This window comes from Mycteria americana, chromosome 4 (genome assembly GCF_035582795.1).
Source record: "Mycteria americana isolate JAX WOST 10 ecotype Jacksonville Zoo and Gardens chromosome 4, USCA_MyAme_1.0, whole genome shotgun sequence".
NCBI classification, from domain to species: Eukaryota; Metazoa; Chordata; class Aves; order Ciconiiformes; family Ciconiidae; genus Mycteria; species Mycteria americana.
The window spans coordinates 34,464,016-34,480,408 of record NC_134368.1 but is presented as its reverse complement, the minus strand read 5'-3'; the positions used below and the strand labels follow the sequence as shown (position 1 = coordinate 34,480,408).

The 16,393-nt window shown below is 36.0% G+C and overlaps 1 protein-coding gene across 5 annotated transcripts in view; it reads right to left on the bottom strand.

Moving 5' to 3' along the window:
* Positions 1 to 2,359: 2,359 nt before the first annotated feature.
* MICU3 (mitochondrial calcium uptake family member 3) overlaps positions 2,360 to 16,393 on the bottom strand; it is a 58,438-nt gene continuing 44,404 nt past the window's right edge. For 2 of the 5 annotated variants that reach the window (XM_075500140.1, XM_075500138.1), the window contains 4 exons: positions 14,850 to 14,958; positions 13,740 to 13,897; positions 10,644 to 10,718; positions 2,361 to 4,746 (listed from right to left, as the gene is read on the bottom strand). In XM_075500140.1, coding sequence (XP_075356255.1) covers positions 10,650 to 10,718; positions 13,740 to 13,897; positions 14,850 to 14,958 — 336 coding nt within the window. In that variant the 3' untranslated portion in view covers positions 2,361 to 4,746; positions 10,644 to 10,649. Of the gene's footprint in view, positions 4,747 to 10,643; positions 10,719 to 13,739; positions 13,898 to 14,437; positions 14,532 to 14,849; positions 14,959 to 16,393 lie in introns of those variants that run through there. The other 3 variants (XM_075500139.1, XM_075500137.1, XM_075500141.1) reach the window with 3 other exon arrangements.

Below are 16,393 nucleotides of genomic sequence, written 5' to 3'. Positions count from 1 at the left end.
TCTGTGGGAAGAATTTGTAAGTCAAACAAGTGGTAAAAATTAACATTACCCATTCAAGATTAAAGCACACCCCCCTGTATTTTATTGTGCGCGTAAGAAAAAGAACATAATATTAAGGGCACCATCTGCTGATAGGTTCAGGGTGCCAAATGCTTTCATAGATTTTCAGATATAGGGAAAAATACTGTAAGTTCAAACCTCACATATATGAGAAAATATTTATACTAATTTGGGCTTGATTTTAAGGGGAGTTCAGACTTGGTATTGCTACAAATTAGTTTTGTTTCAGATTAATTTTTGAATAGTGAGCTTTTGGTCTGATTCTTTTCCTTCTGCAAGTATTAGTCTGGAGTTCTTTTGCTAGAAACTTGAAAGTGTCCTCAGTGGGACAAGAGAGCAAGACACATAATTACGTAAATAATATTATGCAATGTCAAATCAAAGTGAGAAATTCCTCTATCATTTATAGATACCCCTCAGTATGGGGGCCAGTTCTGTTTAATATCTTTATCAATGATGTGGACAAAGGGATCAGGTGCACCCTCAGTAAGTTTGCAGATGACACCAAGTTGTGTGGGAGTGTGGATCTGCTTGAGGGTAGGAAGGCTCTGCAGAGGGACCTGGACAGGCTGGATCGATGGGCTGAGGTCAATTGTATGAGGTTTAACAAGGCCAAGTGCAAGGTCCTGCACTTGGGCCACAGCAACCCCATGCAACGCTACAGGCTTGGGGAAGAGTGGCTGGAAAGCTGCCTGGCAGAAAAGGACCTGGGGGTGCTGGTTGACAGCCAGCTGAATATGAGCCAGCAGTGTGCCCAGGTGGCCAAGAAAGCCAACAGCATCCTGGCTTGTATCAGAAATAGTGTGGCCAGCAGGACTAGGAAAGCAATTGTGCCCCTGTACTCGGCACTGGTGAGGCCGCACCTCGAATCCTGTGTTCAGTTTTGGGCCCCCCACTACAAGAGAGACATTGAGGTGCTGGAGCGTGTCCAGAGAAGGGCAACGAAGCTGGTGAAGGGTCTGGAGCAGAAGTCTTATGAGGAGCAGCTGAGGGAACTGGGGTTGTTTAGCCTGGAGAAAAGGAGGCTGAGGGGAGACCTTATTGCTCTCTACAACTACCTGAAAGGAGGTTGTAGAGAGGTGGGGGTCGGTCTCTTCTCCCAGGTAACAAGTGATAGGATGAGAGGAAATGGCCTCAAGTTGTGTCAGGAGAGGTTTAGATTGGATATTAGGAAAAATTTCTTTACTGAAAGGGTGCTCAACCATTGGAACAGGCTGCCCAGAGACGTGGTGGAGTCACCATCCCTGGAGGAGTTAAAAAAATGTGTAGATGTGGCACTTTGAGATATGGTTTAGTAAGCATGGAGGTGTTGGGTTGACGGTTGGACTAGATGATCTTAGAGGTCTTTTCCAACCTTAATGATTCTATGATTCTAGGATTTTTTTCCCATTTTATTTCAGTGCATCCTTATCCTGATATTTAGGTGGAAAACATCAAATAACTATAGAAACCAGGCAGTGTGACCAACAATCTGCTGCAAGTCACTCTTAAATAGTGCTTCTTTTTCTTCAGGCTGATAACTTTCCATGTCATACAACACAAGAATCTGCAGTGGAAGTAATTATTTTGACTTACTGCCAAAATGTGCAAGGAGGGAAACTGCCAATGCGATCTTACACGTCAGAAGAAGATTAGCAAGGAGCAGCATGCAGTACAGGATATTCTGCTGGGAACACATTCGTCAGAGCTCAGACAAAAGTTAGTTAGTATCACAAAACCACCCAAAGCTGCAGGTTTAATAGTTACCATTTTATCACAATTTACAGCTGGTCTGGGCATCAGTGGGCAGTTCCTACACATCCACTGAGTATCTTCCTACATGATTACAGGTTTCTTAACTTACAGAAGAGAACAGGAGCTGTTTTTACAAAAAGCCTTCATTTACGCAACTTTTCACATAGTTTAGTTGCGGCATACAAATCTTCTCTGCTGCCAGGAATTTGGTGGATTTTGAGTAAGGTTTTGTTGTGCACAGTGACTGCTGCCTATCCAAGGGGTGCCTCTATAGCAGATGGCATGTCCCATTATCCTGCTTTGTTTTCACCTGTCTGTCCTTGCACTTCCAGCTCTTTTATACAGAATTCTGTGGCAGAAAAGCAAAGCTACCTAAAGAAATGACCAAAAGAAACAAAAAAGTCTATTTTTTTGCGATGGTGAGATGTTCTAATTCAAAGCACTTGTACAGTCATGTTATGCAAAAAAAGATTTTTTTTTATGACAAAAGAATTTGAATTATGTACACTGCAAAGAAAATTAGTTTCAAGTGCATTTATTTGGAAATAAACAAGAATATTATATGCATATATTCATATTTGTATTAAATAACTTATTATTAAACATGAGAAAAAAATACTCTTAAAAACTAATCTGACACTTTCACATTCTATTTTATATTAAGTGGCTATAGTTAGGAAATATATAGAAAAACAATAAAATTGTCTCAAGCCAGCCATAAAAGCAAAGTGCACTATTGCCTAGGGCAGTGGAGGAGCAAAATGATGATGGTGCTGCTGCTTCCTCCAAGGGGAGGATCACTGTGAATGGGCAGTAGTGAATGAAGAGGAAGGATGGGAACCCCTTCAGTAACTCCCTATCCTTTCTTCCCATTTTTTGTCCTTCATCACTGAAGTAGCAAATTGGGTTTTGCATATGCTGACAAGAAGCAGTGAGACAGTTCTCTGTACCAAGACGATACACTGAATGCAATTAATTCCCTAAATGATCACACAGGGATTGCAGCTTATCCATGTTCTGTTGTGTCTTTCTCCCAATTTATTTGATTTTTCTTGTTGTCGGTAGTTTAAGGATGCCAAGGTGGAAATTGGTAAGTATTTATCATGAAATATTGACTAAAGTGGCATCCTTCAAAAGCTTTCTGAACTGGCTTTTTCTCAGATAAAAGCGACACCTAGCACATTTTTTTTTCTAAGATTCCCAGAGTGGAATTTCTTAAAAACATCTTCCTTTTAATTTTGTTTTGATTTTTAGCAAAGATAAATCTTACTATAAATCAAACATTTCTAAACTTAGGTGTACTTACACAGATGCTATACATCTTTTCTATTCACATGTGATGTAAGATGGTATTTGAGCAACATGTGCATTAAATATGATTTTGAGAAGTTTGCTTACAGGTATTTGGAGTAATAGAAGATTTAAGACCATTATTTTGGTTCTATTTTAATTGTCAGACTCCACCAAATATTTGCCTTTCTGATAATGATTTCCTGACATTAATTTTAGTGTGCATGTGTTCAGCTAGAAATATTTCAAGGCACAGATTATTCGTAAATAGATACAAACTTATTTAATGTCCAGTGAACCTTTTCAAGAAGGATATAAGAAATGTGTGTTCATGTTCGTTTGGGTTTAATTCACACCACCTAACAATCATCTTGAAAGGCAGTAAGGAAAAACGCTGGTGCTGAATAGCAAAGAGAATATGAAAACCAAATGTACCAGTGTCCTTACCACTGTTTTCAGTAACATCTAAACCTACAGGGCATGAAAGGTCATGGTGGCTACTGATTGCCTGTAGTCTCCATAAACTTTGTAAGGCCTAATTTATGTCTAATATTTGATGCGTTATACTCAAATAATTTTACTTAGTGAGTGTTGCTTTGTAATGCTGCATGCATTCATGTTTTGTTTTGCTTTTTTGTTTGACACAAACACAAGTTATTGATCTATTTTTCAGATACTGCATTCCAGAGTAGCAAATTAAACAACTATAATTTCTACTCAGTGCCACATCTTACTTCATATAAAAGTGCACTATTCACAAGAAACACATGAAGTTTTACTCTACCAGAAATATATCAGTGGATTTATATGTATGGCAATAAAATTTATAATAAATATTATAAAGTGTGTGTTACTTAACATGAATTTGAACATTTTGACTCTTCTTCAACATACTGCTTGTAAGACGTCTTAAAGTCTGTACTATTTTTTTTTAAAGGATAAATTAATAAACATAATAGTAAGACTTGGAGAATCTGAACATTATAGTCCATACAGTACCTTTCCTAGGTAAATACCTATCATTCACATTATAACCATAACAGCTTTACTCTTTTTAAAGTAACAGCTTTGTTAGTTTCTAAGAATTTAATTTGTACATTCAACTCATATATAATTATTATGCTACTTAGTGTATTCTCATTCCCAATTTAGCACAAATTTTTAGTAGTGCTCTTCTGAAAGCAAATTCACAGTCTAAGCTGATGTGGGGCAGTTTCTCTTCATTGCCAAAACGTTTGCCTACCCAGGTATAAAACTTACTTTTGTTTTCTTTTAAATGACAAACATGTCTCAAAATAATAAAAAATAATATTCAAAATGTATTCTTAAAAAAAAGACTTCTGCCAATCAGGTGATAGTTTGTCGTTTAAATAAAATACATACTTAAAAGCGGTTGTAAGAGCTGATAATCACTACATTAAGTGGAAAAGAAGTCCTGTGTTTTCCACTGCAGCTGGAAGATTCATGATTCACCTGGGTTAGTTTGTTCTTCATTAAGAATTCATAGGAATAAATAGTTCTAGCCAGTGCAGATAATCCTTCTTTCTTCCTTTATCTCAGCATATCTCGCCTCCGAAATTGCTTCCATAGATCTCTGAGATGTTCACTGGTTACAGTCATCACACAAGAGTAATATTCCTTCCAACCATACTTTGGAGTCTCCTGTGAAAAGTGAAAAACGTACAATTGGAAAAAGATATTGTTCACCAAATTCCTTAATATTACATTAAATTTAACTCACACTCATACAAACTAGATATATGTTTTAATATTAAAATCATGAAAGATCAAATACTTCTATGGCTCAGAAGTACTCCTGTAAAATGAGGGTTATAAATCCATACACAGGTTAAGTATTCAGAATGCATCCTCACCTCACAGTGCACAGTTAGCATTCAACAAATAGCCTATGTATATGAAAAGCTGTAAGAAAGTATTTCTTCTTTATTCAGGTATGTCCTGCTCTCTCTCTAGTTTTGTTTCTTGTGCCTTCATGTCAACACTGTACCAAAAAATTCACTTCTAACACCAAATAAAAAGCATAGAAAATTATTGATGTTTCTGAAACGGAGGCATTAGCAAAAGCCAAATACAAAATAGGCAGATGATATGAAAGCTTCTTTACACTAGGTTACCTTAATCCTAAACGGGATTGTAGTTCATTGACATTAATAAGTGCCTACTGAATGGAGAGGAATATCGTCCAAAGGCTGGCCTGGGAGATTCACTAGACTCTACGCGGTCTGTAGTTATCACTGGATCTCATTATTTCTTCTGCTATTCCTAACTTCACAAGCCTATTTTGATAGTACGTACAGAAAGATGCAGAGGGGCTAAATATTACACCAACTGGGGAAAGAGGCTAAGTAAGGAACAGGAATTGTAACTGTAGATAAATCAGAAGCATTTACAAGTAATTTGAAATTGTAATCCATCTTAGAAATTAAGTCCAGTATCTGGAGGTAAATGGTTACAGTGTCAAGGTGAGAGACTTTTGATAGCTTGTTTTGGTGGAACTGAGTAAAGAAGTTAAAAATACTGCAACATTGCAGTACATTAAAACCAACCATTAGAGAGTGAAGCCACCATTTCACTTATTCTTATTACTCATCTTGTATAAGTAAAAAGCATAGAACATTTTGCAGAAGTTGTAAATATTCAGAAAACAATCTAATCCACAGCAGTATATAATCCAGACTTTAAATGAAATATTAGAAACAATACTTACATGAATGCATAATTTAGTTGAGATTTATGGTCAATCTTATGAAAAAAATGCATTGCTTGCAAAATGCATCACATTATTTAAGAAAAGCACATCCAGTTGCTTAACCAGTGCTTTGAGATATGCATTTGTTTTTTATTTTACGAAACAGGTTCAGAGAAATGGTCATGAAAATCAGTAAAAGAAACACTGAAGTAGATTAACTGCTCATCTACTTATTTCTAATGTATGCATTGTATCTACTCTCAGTGTGCCAAATCCATAGAAAGAACATTTTGTCCACATACTCTGCAATGTTTTCACATTTTCACTGGAACATTCTCCTCCCACTGTACCCAGGTATGTTTTTAAGGTTCTAGTCAGTTTTAAGATCAAAAGTCTGGGTTCTGTAATTCCCAGTTACTTTTGTAAGATGAGTCAGTAAGGTGTGCCTATGACACACTTCCCACTTTATTTGCTTTAGAGAAGAGGTAAGCAACAGTCTCTTCAGCTCGTACACAACAGCCTCTCTGGCTTTTTTTTTAAGCTATCTCTTATGATAGATGTATTCAACTGCTGTATATTAGGAAAGTATGGAAATTAAAAGCTTTCAAAATATTTACTACATGACACATCTTAATGTTGCTTGACTGAATGAAGTATTTGTAAAGACAGCAATTTATTGTTGAAACATGACTAGCAATGAGGTTCTGAATCCATGCTTGAGTCTTTCATGTCTTTCTCAAAATGAAATTTCCTTCCCCAATCAGTGCTGACACTCTGTTTGTAGCTATTAACTATTACTTCCTAAAAACCTTTAATCAGAAATCTAGAAGCCCCACAAAATTCAGAACATCTAGAAAACAGTGCTTTTAATGCAAAAATTATAAGATTTTCAAGAAATTACTGCGGCTTACAACTTATTTTCTAGATTTACAATTGTGACATACAATATTTATTTTCAATACTTTAGAACGGAACAAAATTGGAATTATAGCTTAAGTATCTCTTACAGTTACTGAGCACACAAATAGTTTAGCCAACAGTACTTTCAGATGGACTTGAATCCCTCCTGAAGTTGGCCTCCAGCATCCTTCTTTGGAAATTAACTTTGAAAGGGCTTCGTTAGAAATTTCCTAGATAACCCTTCCACAAGGCATTCGAAGTAGAGTTCTCCTCTCAGCTCTGTTAGGCAGTTCTCTACTAACGTGGTTTTTTTCTTGTTCTCCCTGCAGTGTATGCAAAGGAGTACCTGCCGATGCAGAGTCAGGCTGTGTGCCCTGCAGGGAGAGCAATGCAGAAAGACAAGCTCTCCAAGAACCCTGCCAGCTGTTTGGACCACACAGAGCTTGTACAGTTGTTCCCCAAGGAGAGATTTTCATTATTTACTACAAGGGTATGACATTCTTTATGCTGTTAAGTAAATTGCATTAGTGCAATTTAGAGATACGGAACATACAGCACAATGTGCTGTTTATTCCTTTTCAGGGTGCAGATTCAAAGTATGGTATAATCTATGGTACGTAAGCCAAGTATCTTAGTCTCTTTCATCAGAGTTCTACGTTTACCACAGAAAGTGTATCAAAGCACAGACAATGATCTATACATTTATATTTGGAACAAAGTAAAATTAAGAGTTATTGTATTGCACCTAACTTTGGGATGTAACTGCAGCAGATTTTTGTATTTCACATACATTTATGTGTTTTTTTTGTACATCAGACTGAAATTTAATTACCCAATTGAAATTGTTCAATTTGAAATCCCCAATGATATCATCTTTATTATCTTTCCAATTTATAAACTAAATAGAAAATAATTATTTTTAGAATTATGTAAATTCACTTTCACTCCACACTATATGGCAAAGACAGAATTAGTTCTGTGCTCCTCCACAGTAACTAACTCCAAGTCACTTCACATGCATTTCGGCTAAAGTTTCCATTTCCATTAACTGACACATGCAACAAACTTTAATAAATATTTACAACAAATTTGAAGAAATACTGTAAGTTAAGTAACACTTTGGACAAAAAAGAACTCAGAATAGCTAACAACTGGATATCTTAGTGTAATTCACCACAAGAGACAAGGAGCGGTTGCTCAAGTGAAGAGCAGTACCTGACTAAGGTGTCTGCAGGGCCAAGGGGATTTTATATATTTGAGGTTTACAGTGCATTCTTGAGTGCGCAGGGAACAGCTATCTGATACGGACCTACACAAGCAGGCTTAGGTACCAGAAGCATTCTTGTTATAGCATCCAGGAGCTCCAGGTGGGAAGAAGAGCAGGGTAAATAACCAGCAACCTCTACACTATGTCAATGAGGCTGCCTGTGGCCAGCTCAGCGCACTGAGAACTAACCTGGTTTCTCTCTCTGTCTCCTCCCAGTGCATAGCGTAGACATACTATGATTCAACTTTAATTTTTTTTTCTTGAGAATGACGTTATACAGAGTGAGGAAAGTCTCCCTTTATAAATCTCCACTGTATATTTTTCTCCCAGTTTACTCCATCTCAAAAGATGAATGAATGGATGGATTTATTGCCTGAATTCAGATCTCTGTCAAGGTGTCGATGTATGTAAACGTGATGCTTTTACCACAGTCTCTCTTTTTGTCACCGAGCTAATGTTATTAGGCTTGATGATTAGATATTGGATTCTTTTGTGTCACTGCATTTTGTTGCATTTGGTCACATACCCTTCACTGAAATTATTAGGAAAGCATCATGACTGTATACCATTTTGCCAGTTTCCTGTAAGGACTGTTCCCTATCTTGAAAAGTTTACAGTTTAAACAATACTCGATATGCAACTGCAACGTAGGTTGTGGCAGAATTAGTGGGGACAAAAAGACAAAGTACTCCTAAAATGATTTTTACAAAGACATGGGAAAAGAGCAAAGGAAGTTTTGAGAGTCAAAAGGTTCAAAGAGATGAAGTTACATAAAATTAATCTAAAGCCATGAATTTCCTCTTATGCGACTGGTGAGTTGGATTACTAAAATATTGGTTTAACTATTTCATTAGTCATTTACACCTCCCAGTACACATTCCCACTTCCCAGAAACCAGACGCTTTGTTTGTTAAGATCAAATTTCCTTTTCTGTTTCTCCCTTATTAGTACAGTGCTTCAGTATTTGGGTTATACTCATAAAGATGAAGTATAATTTTAAAAATGTTAATAGTTAATCAAAATAATAAGGAAATAATCCTATGGATGCTAAATGTTATATGTACAAGAAGAGTGTACGCAGATCAAACGGAACTCGTCTTCTTTCTAGGAGGAAAAATCAGCTGCATAAGCCTGGACGTGCCCCAAGCCATCTTTACTGCTAAATTTCAAAGAACCAGCCAGTTCAAAAGACGTGACGCTTCACTGGAAAAAAAAAAATGGCATGAAGAGTCCCAAAGAACACAGTTTGGGGTACATGACATGCTGTGCCATGGGAATAGGTCAATAATTTAGATATATCCCCTCTCCCTTACCTATCTTGCACAGGGGTCTACAAAAGGAAAACATCAGTGGGACTGGCGAGCTGGTGGGCTACCAGTCTGGGTAAACGGACCTCTCATCTTTATGGACTTAGATTTTCCACTGTGCTGGAAGCCAGCTACCACCCCAGATAAACAGGATCCAAGAAACTTCTGCTTAGTATACCTACATTGCTCGCTTTCCTGCCATGCTGTTTCAGAGTTAGGGAAGGAAGATTTGAACCAGAGGCCCAGCATGCTCAGTGGCTTACAAGTGCTCAGAGAGGCATACGATAGGAAAGGGGAGGATTCAGCAGGTCAGATGCCAATATGCTGATGTATGGAAGCATCTGAAGATGGTTATTCGACAAGAAATCTCAGCTTCATATTGTGCCTCAGAATTAAAAACAGCAGGGGAATGACAGTCAAAGCCTCCTGGCTCAGGAGCACAAGATGCGCTGGCTACTCCACGAGGTCCACTCATACCAGACCACTGGCCATGGGACCTTGTTCGTCATGGCGTACATCTCTCTCTTCCTCCCCTCTGCAAAATAATACATCTGGGACCTACATGAGCTGTTAACAGCCTTCATAGCAACTACTGCAAAGTCTATAAATATAAACAGGAAAAAAGTGCTGGCACCAAAACCTTAAACTGCAAAGGAAAAGCCTTAAACCTTAAACTTAAACTCTTGCTTTATGTAAGAAGAGAAATGTCTACTAACATTTCTGCTGTGTCCGCTGTGTGACAAACAGTTTCACTATATGGCTACAGAATATGCACACCCCAGTTTTTACACTGAAACCCACAGTACAATCTAATTGTAAGAATGAATATTCACGTAGTGGATATGCAGAAACAGCCACGGTGGTCATGTGTGGGCACAGTGCCAATTTTGGAAAATTGCTGGTATAACATTAATCAAGCCAAAACCACATTATTGTTTTCAAAAGTGTAACTGTATAAATCAAAGTACAATCAGGTTACTAACAGTCTCTCAGGAAGAAAAATCTTCCTCTACAATCTTAATTGGTAAGTACTTATTAGTTATAGGTCCCTGAGAAATTACTTGAAAAGTGGTCACAGGACAGACAAAAAACGGCAACAGAAACTATGAAAGAATACTTTTCCTTATTTCAAACATAGTACAAAATCGCAGCTGGCTTACAAAACAGTGACGGTGCGAGTCAGTCATTGCCAACTCTAGAATAAAATTCTATTGCTTCAGTCAAAAACACAACGTGACGCTTTGAGCTACTACATTGCTTACAGTCAGATAACCTATTTCTGAATTTTGGAACAGGAAACAAAGCAGTGACAGTTTAACATTCAGCCATTCCTGCAAGCATGCCAGCACACTCAGACTGGGCGGCTAACACATACCGTCATTTATCTGCTATAGAGTTCCTTCCTCACGCAGGATTTGAAAGTAGTATACCTCTGTATAGGTTTGTAGCCCTGTGGAGCAGAAGATGGAGAAGTGCGCAGATGCAGACAACATGTGAAGGCAGGCAGAGGTAAGCATAAGACAACGGCATCATGAAAATACAAAAAAATGGCTTTAAGTGACGAATAGCTAGAAGATACAGTATAGTATGTGCTAAGTAAAATGTTTATCATTTAGTCATTAAGTTCCAAATCTTTCAGTTTAAAAATGGAATTTATAAAGGAAAGGGAATCTTCTTACATATTTTTAAACTAAAAAAAAAGAAAGGAAATAACTATTTTAAACCAAACACCAAGCAAAAATAAAGCTTTTCATGTCTGCATTTTAATAAGTTTATGGCAATACTCTGACTGACCACTTGATGGCAGCTTAATATACTACTTTGTTTCAAACTACTAAAACCAAAAAAGGTTTCAGATTATAATACTATATTCCAGAAAGAGAGAAATTTCATTTGATAAACCCTTTAAGATACTTACTTTTCCAAAAACATATCTAAAACATATGTTAAAATGAATATTTATTATGTTCCTATAAGGGGTAGTACCTAACCTTCCTCAAATTTGTAAGTCTATGGCTAAGCTTTTAAACAGGACAAAGCTGGTAGGTACTGACTGATCTTTCAGAACTCCAGTTTCATTGGACTTGTATAACTCTTTACTCTTAAATATGTTTGCTTTAGTCAGACTATATAAGTACAAAATGCCCTTTTCTAAAATACATGGTCCTAGTACCAAGCTCTGTGATGCCCTCAAGATTCTTCTGGGCAAACATTTTAGTAAAACAACTTTTAAAAAAGATGAATTACTAACTATAAGATGTTAATTATAAAATCATACTTCAAGTCATAGGTCTATTTTAAACTGTTATTTTTAGATGGTTTTAGAGTGATAATCAGAGACTACATTGATTTGGGCAGACTTTAATTGTAGGATACCTAACAGTAAAATCAGGCATTTACACTTTATAAACAGGTTCAAATTTCTCACAGGAAAAATTTCCGTGTTGCTACAAAATACTGCATAAGCAGAAGCATAATGTTCTTTTATCTGTATAATAGAAATGACCAAATCTTAATACGGATTGGAAACACAATTATTAACAAAGAAAAGGTTAGTGCTTTGTTAGTTTTGATTTAGCACAAGACAACATTTGAGCCCTCCACATTACAGGAGCAAGAGAGTAAACTTTTACTTGTTCTGGCCACACTAAATACAAACAATAAGAAGCAATTAGTGACACTTTCTGCCAATTTGTTCTGAGCAAAAGGTTCTTATGTGTTTTCTTCTTTTCATTCTAAGCCAAGATTGGGGTGGGTGGGTGTTGTTTATTAAACTGAAAAGGAAAATTTTTGCAGAGTTTTTACTACTACCCACTCTCTTGGAAAAATCAGGTTTGTGTGACACTTACGAAAACTTACTGGAAATTATAATTCCTAAGTTTGGTACTGTAATTGTCTTGGAATACTACTGATTAGTGAAGAGAATGCATTTTTCTGAATAATCTAACAAGTCTGCATATAGGCATGTCTGAATATAACTGAATTATAGGACCAAACCATTATCATCTCCTATGCAATCCAGGAGATATATCTAATTAAAATTAGACATATCATTTATGAAAGACCATGCTATTCTTCTGAACATCCTTGGCTATTCTTTATAGTTATTTTATTCCAGTCCACTGGAATATTTTGTAGTGGCCTAGGCGAAAGAAACATAAGTGCATAAGATTGAATAGTGCTGGATGATATAGATTCTTAAGGATTATATGTGACTTCTGTCATGCGTTTTGTGAAATAGAAACATGTAATACATTTACAAAAATTACTTAGTAAGCAGACTGTTTTCTGGTTAAATTAACATACACTGCACACTTACAATTAGTAAACAATTAAAACATGTAGCTGAACATCTTGAAACGGTTATGAAACAATCATCATTCCCACACCATAATAAAAGGAATTGACGACCAACAAGGAAATAAGTTTGTTACAAATGCAGTGGTTGTTATCCACATTTTACGTTTGATCATAATATTACAAAAATAACAAATACACTATTAGACTCAACACCACTTCACAGAAAGTTCTAACATTATGTTTAGGAAGCTAACTAAAAATGACTAAAATTACATTACAGAAATAACATACTGAAATGTGACTTTAGGAACCATAATACAGTTTAAGATTTATGTCTAAGGGATTAGGTTGTCAGTAAGAACACCATTTTACATTTAGTTAAAAATGTTAACATCTGTCATATGAATAAAAAAATGTGACTTTTATTGATCATACTCTAATTAAAAATTTTTCTGCTACTATAAAATTCCCCTGTACTACACAGAACCTGAAGAGGGCAGCAAGGCCTATACATTCACCTAAAAGGCAAAACATGATTTACAAGCTTCTTCCCTATGAAAATTTTCTGCAAGTAATTTCCTGCCCTCAAGCTTCTTGTAATTTAATATATTATATAAAGGGTTAAATTATCAAAAGCAACTTTGAACTAGCATATAGCATTGTTCAGCACCACTTCACTAATTCTTTATTTGAAAATTAAAACTATCTTCTACTGCAACTCTTTCCAACAGTCATTATCAACACTTGGTATTTTAAATAATGTTTTAGAAGAGCCAATGGTTGACCTTTAACTAAACTGCCCAAGTTTGAGAGAGACAAACTCTCTTTTCCCTGCAAACAACCCAGACATAATTGCTACCCTTGTTAAAACTCTCAATGCCAATCTATCAATCACACAATACAGAAGAAATGACAGTATGCAGAGGATTTCTCATCTCCAGTTTGGTTTGTGTACTATAAAGGTACATTATGTCCTCTATGTATTGCTTTCTAATAAAAAAATAAAGAATTTAAGAAGGAATTTATCTTGACTGCTTCAGGATTTCTATAAAACATATGTCTTTAAACATATGCACTGTTGGTTTGCAACCTACTGGTGCTACAGGTACTAAAGTAAGTACTGGTAAGTAGTAAAGTCAACTAAGATAACTATAAAAATTAGAATCCTTACCCTAAACCCTCGATTGAGTCTGTCTTTCATAATGCCGATAAATTCTTTATAACTCAACTGGTCATCTCTGTCCACATCAAAAATCTTGAACACTGTGTTCACCAAATGTGGTGAAAGTTTCACACCTGTGGCTACATACACAGCACGTTTGAATTCATCTGCATAAAGAGAACATCAGAAGAAAAAATAACATACATGAATTTAATCCTACTTTGTGGACAACTTATTATGAAATACTTGAGTTTTCACATTTAAACACTCAAAAATAAGAAAACATGAATTAGAATTGAATTTCACAGTTCTAAACCAAGTAGTTCTCAACTGATATAAAATGATACTGCTTAATTGGTATCAATTATTTTACACAAAATATAACAGTCCATATACTATGCTATATGTAATAACAAAATTAGAAAATCATATTATAATTAAACCTATGTTATGGCATCTATTTAATTGACATAAAAAAGAACCTAAGAAATAGAGGACAGAGAAAACAGTGTAATCCTTTAGTAAGGCCACATGAGGTAGGACTATGCTGGTGTTACTGTGTCAGACCCATGAAGATGCTACTTGAGGAGAACACACAAGTCTGCCCACTTCACATATTCTTCACCTTGCACTCCTCAAGCATCTCAACTGTTGTATTAAGGATTTTAGTCAGTACATACCGCCTAGTTCTTTCAGCACCCACTTACTGATTTGTTCAAAAACCTGTCTAATCCCTCTTCGGACCTTCTGACACTGTTTTCCTTCTACAACCTTCATAGAAGGCCAGATTCCAGATGCCCACTGTGTGAAGAAATGGTTTTGTTTGCTTTAAACTGATCTCTTATTGGTGTCATCAAGTGCCTCTTAACTCTTGTATTGTAGGATTTGGTGACTAACTATTCTGCATTCAGCTTATTCACCACTTATAGGACTTTGTAAAGCTTTATCATCTCTTATAATATGACCAAGCCTTCTCCTCTCAAGGCTGGAGTCCTAGCCTTTTTAGCCTTTTACCTGAGACATTAAAACTACAAACTAGAAATTACAAAAAATTTTTGTATTTTTGTCAACAGTTCTGTATCTTTATCAACAGATTTTTATAAAAATATAAATACTTACCTTGACCTATGGAACGACTTGCAAAATTATACATTTGCATTGCAATTGTAAAGTCTTCTAGGTTGTTCAAGAATTGGAAAAATGATCTAAACTCATCAAATGTTATACCCTAAAAAATAAAAGAACAAGATGCACCATAAGAATTATTAGTAATGATGACAACTGAATAAATAAACCTTGCAGTTACATATGTCTACTTCATTTAAGAACAGATACTACACCCATTAAAAAAAAATAGAGATTTGTACTGAAAGTCAATACAGTAAAGAATTGGAGACTCCTGAAGAATGCAAGATGTCTGTCCTCTTTGCCACTGCAATGGATAGCAATTCTCATGCAAAAAGCAGTCAAAAATATTGTTCTATTGCTTAAGGCAATCTTTAAGAATTCCAGGATTATCACAATAGAGCAGTTAATATTGAGAATAAGAGTCTAGGTTTGTATGAATACTGGAATATGTTTACTACGGAAAACCTGCAAACCACTATTATGTATATGTGAGTGTGTGTGCTCACATAAAATACATTGAAGGAATTCATAAATACATGTTATGATCTAACTTAAGCTCTGTACTTTAAGGTGACATTTTTACATTTCCAGATTTAGACACCTAGGTCTCTTCAGCTGATACTCCAAGTATCAAGTATTGCAGGGTTTGTCCAGCTTTTTAAAAAATCTTTTGCATTTTGATCAGACTTCAGAATATTTCTTGTGAAAGTTTCTCTGAAAGTGCTGTTGTGAAAAAAGCTTATTTTTTCTTCTTTCCTTATGATATTTGTTCTGCTTTTCTCTCATCTTAGCTACAAATCCAAAGACCCGATAAACTATTTCTCAATCAATTTTGAAAGAGACCTTAAACAGACTTTGAATTAAGCCAGGACCATTGCCTCTATCTCATTCTCCACGGTCTGTCAGCCATTCTGAACGTGGGATGACATTCTTCATCAAACCTTGATCTCCCTGGCCTCCTTTAACTATCATTCCTGCCTATTCTTCTGTCTGCTTTTATCCTTTTATCCTATTTAACTACTTCTCTCTGAGAATACACTTGAAGACAATAGAAAGACACATCAGCCTTTCTGTTCAAACTAAAATCTTGACCTACGTCTTTCCTCAGAGATACACATAGTCATTATGGTATGGTGGAACACAGAAAACGTACTGAAGTAGGTTTGTGTCAGAGGAGAAAATGGCAGAGGTTGGGTGTAAACGCATATGAGACAGCAAGTACTGTGGTAAATGCGGAGAGCAACACAATGTTGTTAAAATAAAAGACTTTAATAGGCCTCCACCCACTTGAGATGTAAGCCACTGCTTAAGTGATCCTACCTAAGCTCTAGGTAAGATTTATAAACTGTTTGATTGGAGAGCTTGACCCATCTCCATCATGAATTGCTTCTCCCACTAAGCATGTTTGTTCTCTGTTTCATCCTTTGCAATTGGGAGGAAACTCTCATAGACACAAGCAGAACCACCTCCTTACTCTCCTTTAAATTTTTATCTTAAAAGTTTAATTTACCAATAGTCTCCTTGTTTTGTTGCAT